The 8,792-nt window shown below is 49.2% G+C and overlaps 1 protein-coding gene across 4 annotated transcripts in view; it reads left to right on the top strand.

Moving 5' to 3' along the window:
• GRHL1 (grainyhead like transcription factor 1) overlaps window positions 1,922-8,792 on the top strand; it is a 64,868-nt gene continuing 57,997 nt past the window's right edge. For 2 of the 4 annotated variants that reach the window (XM_018055672.1, XM_018055670.1), the window contains exons 1-2: window positions 1,922-1,986; window positions 6,229-6,415. In XM_018055672.1, coding sequence (XP_017911161.1) covers window positions 1,937-1,986; window positions 6,229-6,415 — 237 coding nt within the window. In that variant the 5' untranslated portion in view covers window positions 1,922-1,936. Of the gene's footprint in view, window positions 1,987-2,970; window positions 3,140-6,228; window positions 6,416-8,792 lie in introns of those variants that run through there. The other 2 variants (XM_018055671.1, XM_018055673.1) reach the window with 2 other exon arrangements.

Here is an 8,792-nt window from a genome sequence, read left to right as displayed (position 1 = left end):
GAACCACCCAGGTTTAATTTGTTTTTAAAGTTAGCCCACTTAAAAAAAAATTCTTTAAACAAGTTAGTGAGTAAGAAGAACGAAGAGACCCTCTGGCTTTAGCATGGTACTCAGGGCTAGAGGACAGAAGCTGGCAACGGCAGAAAAGTGAAAAAAGTGAAGGTGAAGTCGCTTCGGTCATGTCTGACTCTTTGCAACCCCATGAACTGTACGTAGCCTGCCAGGCTCCTCTGTCCATGGGATTTTCCAGGCAAGGATACTGGAGTGGATTGTCATTTCCTTCTCCAGGGGATCTTCCCGATCCAGGGATTGATCCCAGGGCTCTGGCACTGCAGGCAGACTCTTTACCGACTGAGCCACAAGGAAGGAGACAGTGAGAAGTGTCTGTGGCTGCTGTTTAGGCCCCAAGAGACCTGGAGACCAGGGAGCAGGAAGATGGTGGGAGTAGATGAGGGGCTAGGGCTAAGTAGAGGTCCCGATGGCCTCCATGTTGCTAAATCCTCATCTTCCTTGACGTCCTCGCAGCATGTGACCTGGTTGACCACGGTTTCCTCCTTGGTTCCGTTTTCCTCCTCCCTCAGGGACCGCCCCCCGCCCCCTGGCCTGTTTTCTCTGCAGAATCCTCTCCCTGTCTGTGTTGGAGGCTCCAGGATCCAGTGTTGGTCCTGTTCTTTCCTCCCCACGGCCACGGTGATTCACTCCATCTCCAGGCTCTCAACACCATCTCCGTACTGATGGTTCCCAGATGTCTTTTCAACCCAGACGTCTCCCTGCAACTCCAGACTCATATCCAGTCATCTCCTGATACGTCTACTTGGGTCTCCAATAATAGCCTTGAAATGAACATGTTCCAAATGCAACTCCTGACCTCCCCCAGACCTCTGCTGCCTGCAGTCTACCCCATCTCAGCGATGGCTGAGCATTCGTCTCAGTTTTTGGCTGCAAATCTTGTAGTCCTTGGCTCTCTCTCTTTTTTTTCTCACACCTCATATCTGATTTTTAGGAAATCTTGTTGGTTTTACCTCCAGAATAGATCCAGCATTTGACCATTTCTCACCACTCTACCCCACCACCCTAAGCCAAGCAACTGTTTTTTTTGGCCTGGTCTCCCTGCTCCCAGATCTGTCCCCTACCAGCCAACAGCCAGCTTCATCACTTTAAAACAACAAAGGCAAAACAACACGTGCCTTTGTTATTATTCAGTCGCTCAGTCCTGTCTGACTCTTTGCAACCCCACAGACGGCAGCACACCAGGCTTCGCTGTCCTTCAACATCCCCCAGAGCTTGCTCAAACTCATGTCCATTGAGTCACTTGCCTGCCATACTCCAACCCTTTCAATGCTTCCCCACCTCACTCAGTAAAACCCAAGTCTGCAAAAAGGCCCACAAGGCCCACAGTGTTCCCTGTCCCCATCTCCCCTGCCCTTCAGCACTCCAGCCCTTCAGTGCGGGGTTACTGAACACACCAGGTGTTCCCAACTTCTGCAGTGCCATGCCTCCACCTGGACCACCCCTCCCCACCTCCTGAAGGCCTCACCTCCTTCAAGTCTTCAAATGGATCTCGCCCTCTGCTCCCAGCTGCCGCCTCTACTTTCCCTCCCACATAGCTTTCTAACCTATCAGTACAATTAATTAATTTTGTTATGGCCCAGTTCCCCCAAGTCAGATCCTGGAAGAAGGCAGGGAATAGTGTCCCCTGTGCTCACTGCAGGCATCCCCAGCACCTAGAGCAGTGCCTGGCATAGAGGCCGGTCTCTCAATAAATACTTGTGGAAGGAAGAGCAGACCCTGGAGAAGGGAGCTTCCACTTGGAAAGGCCAGCTGGGGCAGGAGTAGGCAGGGGTGGAAATGCACAGAAGCTGGCCGGGGAGAGGAGTGACAGAGGAGTGATGCGACTTGGAGGTGCTGGGAGGGGTGGCAGTGGTGGAGGGTAAGAATGCAGGGTGGCTGGAGACGTCCAGACGCAGTTCCCAGAGGGCTAAAGAGGTGGGCAGGGATGGAAGTTCGAGGCTGGTGGGGGCGCCCGCAGTTCGGGGGCGGCCCACAGAAGAGGGGGAGGAACGGGCACTTGGGACGGGGGCGGCTGGGGTGATGCTGGGGCTACCACTCGGCGGACACCCACCCAACCCTGGCCGCACGGGGGCGGGGCGGGAGGCGGGAGAGAAGCGCCGTCTTAGGAGGTCGTGGCAGTTTTGTGGCGACTGTCACACAGCGAACAATCTAAAGTGGATGAACAGAGTGGGTGGGAGGTGGTTCTAAAGCCAGACAGCTTCGGGCGGCGGCTGGGGGACGGGGGTAAGGCGAGGAGGGACACGTCTGCGCTTCCTCGGATAAAAGGCAGCGGAGCGTCGTAAGGAAGGGGGACGCGCTCTGAGAGGTGAGAGGGGCGAGAGGGTGCAGGGCCCCGGCTCCACCGGCCCCAGGCCGGGAGATGCCCGAGGCGGCCGAGCAGCGGACCGCGGGGCGCCGTGAGGATGCAGCCGCCGGGTGGGGAGGGGAGGCTCCATCACTGGAGCGCCGGTGGGCTTGGAAGAGCGCCCAGAGCCCCGGGAAGGCGGCGCCGGGGCCCGGCCAGTCCGGCGGGTGCGGCGGCCGAGCACGGTGGCCGCGGGGCACAGCAGGGACGCAGCGTCCGGCCTCCCCAGCCGCGGGCGCGCCAGGGACCGCCGAGCGGCAGCAAGTGCGCGCCCGAGGGCCTCGCGGCTTGGCCGGAGTCTGGGCGGGAGCTGGGCCCGGGAGCGCCGGGCGCGCCGCACGGACGCAGCCACGCGGAGCGACCGGGCCCCGCCCCGCCCCGCCCCCCAGGGGCCCATCGGCCCCGCCCCGCAGCCCGGCCCGCCGGCCAATCAGACCGCGGTGCCCGTCCCCCCAGGCCCGGAGGCCCCGCCCCGTGCAGGCGCCGCCAGCCAATGGGAGGCTGAGGCGGGGCCCCCTGTGCGCGCTGCCCGTGCCCGGCCGGCTCCGAGCGAGAAAAGCCGACCCAACCCGTCCGGGCCGCTGCTCCGGACCCGCCGCCGCTACCGCCGCCGCCGCCGCCGCCGCCTCCTCCCCCCCGGATCGGGTGTACTGTCCCAACCCGAAAGTCCAGTTCTGCGGCCCGGCAGCGGCGAGCGAGCGCGATGACACAGGAGTACGACAAGTGAGTGAGGGCGCCGGCGTACGCGAGGCCGGCCGTGCCGCCGGGGCCGCTGCTGCCTGCCAGCCCGGCGGGTCGGCCGCACCTGCCGCAAGGCCGAGCGGGGGGCGCGGGGCCGGGCGGCGGGAGGGGGCGCGGGGCTAGCTGTCCGCGGCCTCGGCTTCTCCGCACCCCCTCCCTGCCTTTGTTCCTCCAAAGCCCCCCTGCCCAGGGGGAGACCCCTGCCATGGGGGGGTGCGGCCCTGCAATACGGAGTGGAACCCCCCACCTCTCCTGCAGCTTCGGGGTCCTGGTCTGGGGTGGGTGGGGGGCCACCCCTCGGGCGCGCCCCGATTCTGCTCTCCGGGGGAGGGGGGCGCGGAGGCCTCGCCTCCCACCCCCTACCTCCCCCCCTCCCCTAACCCGGGCGGCTTTGCTCTTTGGGACGCACTCCGCGGCTGCAAAAGGGAAGCCTTCTCAGGTAATCAAGTCTCTCGTCGCTCAACCGTGTCGTTCGGTCGCCTGCTAGATCCTCGGAACCGAGAGATCTAGGGAAAAGTTGAAGTGCTCGGGTGTCCTGGCATTTTCTTTTTTTTTTTCCCCTGGTTGACTGTGTGAGTGAGAAAATTGCTGTAGGAGTTCTTTTGCCGCTTGCATCATTGGTGGTAATTACAGATTGCTGTAATTAAAAATGCTCAGAAATATCAAGAAGGATGAGACTTTGAAATCAGGGTGGTGAACTAGGGAGCTTTGTACTTACTAATAATGCTTTCTGGAGCTCGTGATTGAAGAAATGTTTTCATAAACTATAAGGCGGTAATGTAAGCCGTTAACATTAGGAGACACCGGGCGAGGGACGCTTCTGTATCTCCTTTGCAGCTTTTCTGTAAATATAAAATTGTTCAGAAAAAAATGCAAGTAAATCGCACCCAACCAATCAGTTATATTTGAGATCAGTGAATCCAGGGCACAGCAGTACTTCTCCCAGTTTTGTAATTAATTGCTGAGAATCATTTTGTGTAAGGGTGCTCTTTTTCTGGAGGAGAGGTTTAGATAGTATTATATATGGAACAGCTTAAGTGGAATAACTTAAATTAACCTTGTGTTGTACAGTATGAAGATAAATTATTGCTTGAAAATATATAATTCAAGGAGAGGGCAGTGATGAGCCTTTAGGGACTGTCATGAGGAAGTAGACTAAAAAAGGCAGCTGGTTTCGTGTTTATTTCTTGACTTATAGTTTAGATAAGGCATATTTCCAGAGCTAAAATTTTGGCCTGAGGCACAGTTTGGAAATAGTTTAAGACACCTTCAGGGTGATCACACACAAAATCATTTGCAAAGAAATATTTATTTTCTGTTGCTTGTGCAGATTTGGGACGGGGGTAGAAGAAGGGAAGCTGAAGAACTAGCATTAGGGGAACTGAATGAGCCAAGTACTGTCATAGTCTTCTGGAAGTAGCTATTATACCATTAATATTACAGCTTAGCAAGATCCCAGAGAGTCATCCCGGGGTACCACTGGCTCAGCAGCTCTTGTTCTCTCCTGGTGGCACAAGGAATGCTCCTTTGTATATTCTTAATTTTTTTTTAAATTTGAGATTTGTAGGAAGTCTTCATTTTTAAACCAACTATGCACTTTGAACAACCCATTGTGTTTGTTTTGGGTTAAAATAGTATACCACCTTCAAGATTTCTTTTCTTACCAAATGTGCACTCCTTGAAATAAGATTTAATTTTGACTGAGGATGAATTAAGTTGTTGGATTCCCTTCTCCCCTCCTTTTTCAGAATCTCTGTTTTTAAAGGGCCTAGGTGACTGCCAAACCCTAACCTTGTTGATTACTTGAGAAGATAATCAGTCTTTCTACATTCACTTTTAGAGTAGGTAGGTCACCTTTAGGCAATTTACATATTTCATTTGTGTGTTGCAATGAGAATAGCTCCTTTAATTTGCTTGTTAGAATGGTGATGATTTGGAGTAGTTCTGAATATTTAAACTTTTTTTTTTTTTTTAAAGTGCTTGATTTTGCTGGAGGTAGTTTTCCACTTTTTCTTTTTATTGACTTACTAAACAGAGCCAACTGAACAGTTGTTGAGGCTGTTTACATTTCAGGTTTTTGGAATCAGTCGTGTTTGCTTTACCCTTTTAAGTTAAATCTTCTATAAGACTCTACTAAAGTTCTCCGTTGATGTTCTGGATTTTTCCCACCAAACTACAGCATTAATGTGAAGCAGTTCTTGCCCCGTATGAAAAACCAGGAAAGATTTTTGAGGACAGATGCCTCAACCTATTTCCTTAAAAAAAAAATCTCTTTTTGTCCAGCGGCTTCATTTATTATTGTAGATTCTTAAGTGTTTATCTCTAAGATAAACAGTGAACTCCCATGCCAGAAAATTGTGTCTCCTTATTGGTTTACAGTCCCCTTTGGCCACATTCCATGCTCAATCTGCTGGCAATCAGTAGAATATTCTAACTTTCTCATATACCCCCGAGGATTAATCCAAGTTATCCCTTCTTCCTTCTATCCGCCCCCCCCCTTGTTGGTAGTTTGAGGCATGGCATCACCGGGAGAAAAAGGGAAATAGCAGTATAGCAGCTTGAGGATGGAACCAGATGTACTTTTGAAGAGGGGACAGTCCTGAGTGCCTGTGTTTGAGGAGAGTACGTGTTCTCCTTGGCCTTGCTTTGTCCTTGTGTTTGTTTATGTAAAGCGTTTGAATAGCTTCACATTTTCTTGGAGTGAGTTTTTGACTTTTGGTTTTAGTGGGGTTTTTTTGTGTGTGTCACTTAGTGTGTCCTGGGTTCCACATGAAGGTAACTGCAGGTTCCCTGGCTGTCTAAATACTGTACATCTTCCTGGGTGACCCATTGGGCTACATTTAAGTGGGTTGTCTTCTGATCGTGTCTTAACTTACTTTACTAATGATGAAATAATGGAACAGTGGACTCTTTAATTGCAAAATCAAGAATTGGCTGTTTGCTTTTTCAAAAATTAGCTTATGATGATTTGCAATAGAAGATGTGATATATATATAGATAGATAGATAGATAGACACCCACATATATATATGTTGTTTTTTTCTTTTCTTTTAAAAAAAATCTCTCCCAAGCAAACGGCCAGTCTTGGTTCTTCAGAATGAAGCACTTTATTCACAGCGGCGTTCCTATACTAGTGAGGATGAAGCCTGGAAGTCTTTCCTGGAAAACCCGCTCACTGCAGCAACCAAAGCGATGATGAGTATCAATGGCGATGAGGACAGTGCCGCCGCGCTGGGCTTGCTCTATGACTACTACAAGGTGGGTTTGCTTGCTCTTCAGAACCCTGTAACTACTGTGCAAGGTGCACTTGATCCAACAGGGTAAAAAACAGTAATTTGCTGGTAGACTGTAATGCAAGTTGCTTCTGTAGTGACTATAAATAGTTTAATGAGTGCTTTGACGTACTGTGGTTCAAAGCTGAAAATCTACAATCACGGAATCAAAAGGTTGTTTCTAAAACGTGTGCAGTAGCCAGCTGTTCTGGCTCTATCTGAAAGGTGAAGCTACTGCGAAAGAAGAAATTCACTGTGTCTTAATGAGGGTGATCATTTCTTCAGAGGTAGCTCTTAGCGCCATCAAGAGTGGACAGGGGTTCCCTTTGCCTGTGTGCTAACCCTTTCTTCCTAGGTAGTCAGCGTGGTTTCCTTGCCCCTAGATGGTATTGGAGGGCATCTGATTTGATTTGATTGTGAGATTTCATGGGGAAAAAAAAAAAACACTCATATTTTCTAGTTTAAGGTTCAGGATGTGTTTTATTGTCTGTTCCTTGAGGTTTGGATTAGTTTTAATTCAGTGCAGTCTGTCCTCTGCCTGAAGCTTTACCTGGTGTTTGTACCTGGATTGACACCCCTAGTCTGTGTCATCATCATTGTCCCAATGATACCAGGTACCACCTACTGATTACCTGTACTGTGGGTAGACATGTTACCAGAGTGCATGTTGTTTCTGATCCGTCCAGGAACCCTGCAAGTTTTGTGCCATTATCCCCATTTTGTGGGTGATAAAAAATAAGGTTCTCAGGTCACACGACTAGTATGTACAGCCAGGACTTCGGGTTGTGCCAGGGCCCCTCTTCCGTATGCCATGCTGCCTCCTGGGGGCGGGGCTTTGCTTGCTGTGTTCACTCTGGCATTCTTTTTAACCAATAACCCACATGCAGGGATAGCTATATATTATAGTTTATTTTCACCATCTTTCTGTCTTTAAAACTTCCACATCTATAGAAAATTTAAAATAACAAGATAGCTTACTCTCAGATTCACCAGTTTCCAGCTCTTTGTTACATTCTGACACTGTATTCTTTTTGGAATACAAGAAATGCAGAGGGTAAAAAGCAAGAAGGATAGCTTGATTATCAAAATTGGGTGGGGAGGAGGAACCTAAACCAAAGCTCTGTTTTCTGATGTAAGGCCATGTGTCCAGCTTGTATTTGAGGGAATGAGGTAAGGTTGTTTTTTTTTCCCTTTAGATATGAATGGAAACTTGCATAGTAACCAAGGATGCCAGAAGAAACTTTGCCTGGGAAGTGTAGCCACAAAGGGTTCCTTTGAAGTAGAACTTATATATCTGTTCTTCTTGTGGCTTGTTTTATTGACTCGGTATAGAAGCTGTAAGTTCCTAAGTATTAATTATGAAGTTTGAAGTTAGATATTTTAAACTGAAACTTTCTAGAATGGGAGGAAACCAACAAGTTTAGTGCCAGAAAAACCTGTGTAATAACACTAGTTGCAGTGATTGTATGTGCATGTGTTTTGAATAAAGGGTCCTAAAAGTATTATACATTTTAGGAGGAGATAAATCCTCATGTCTGCCCATCAAGAGTGGCAGTCTTAGTAGTACTATATGTCAGCCTTCTTGCAACAGATGTGAGGTTATTTATTTTCCTTTTTTAAACCAACTGACTTACTTGTTTCAATTCTTTGAATGTACACCTCAGTCATTTTTCCATAATAACCTTGGTAAAGCTTAAAAAACACGTTGTTACTACCAGAAACAATAATTCATTCTGTCTTTAAGGGTAAAATAAGAATGTAGGAATAGAGTTTCTACTTTTACGTTGAAAACTAGTTTCAAACGTCTTATTGTTTTTGGAGTGTGTATTGCAGATAAGTCTCAGTTGGGTTGATGTCTACAGGACACCCACTAACGTTGGCCTGCTCTCACCTGTGCAGAGAAGCAGGCTCGAAAAAGGAATAGACCCAACAGAGTCCGCTTTGTCTTTTGAGTGACAGACATTGTGAATTCCAGTGTCTCTGACGAAATGTATCATTTGGAGTCACCGTTTGGATCTTAGAGTGAACTGTTAATGTGGCTGATGCCTTTGATTTTGCGTTTGATCCGAAGGGAAGAGTGGCAGAGAAGAGCAGGGAGAACGCTGAAAGAGCCTGGTTGTCTTTTCAGTAGCTTCTTCTCTGTTATGTAGATAAATGGGTAAAACCCAACCAGAGGTATTTCTCTAAAGAGATGAAACCCACACTCCATGACAAAGTAAATTTGTGATGTTCTGAGTTTCTTTGCCAACTGAATAGAAGCTGGTTTTTGCGTATCAACCCAGTGGCCAGATTGTGGACTCCTTGAGAGCAGACACTGTCTTATTCATTGCGTGTCCTTGGAGCTGGGGTTCGGTAGGCAGTCC

Source organism: Capra hircus, chromosome 11 (assembly GCF_001704415.2).
Source record: "Capra hircus breed San Clemente chromosome 11, ASM170441v1, whole genome shotgun sequence".
In the NCBI taxonomy this organism is placed as follows: Eukaryota; Metazoa; Chordata; class Mammalia; order Artiodactyla; family Bovidae; genus Capra; species Capra hircus.
The sequence above is the reverse complement of the archived record's forward strand: the minus strand, read 5'-3'. Positions and strand labels throughout refer to the sequence as shown.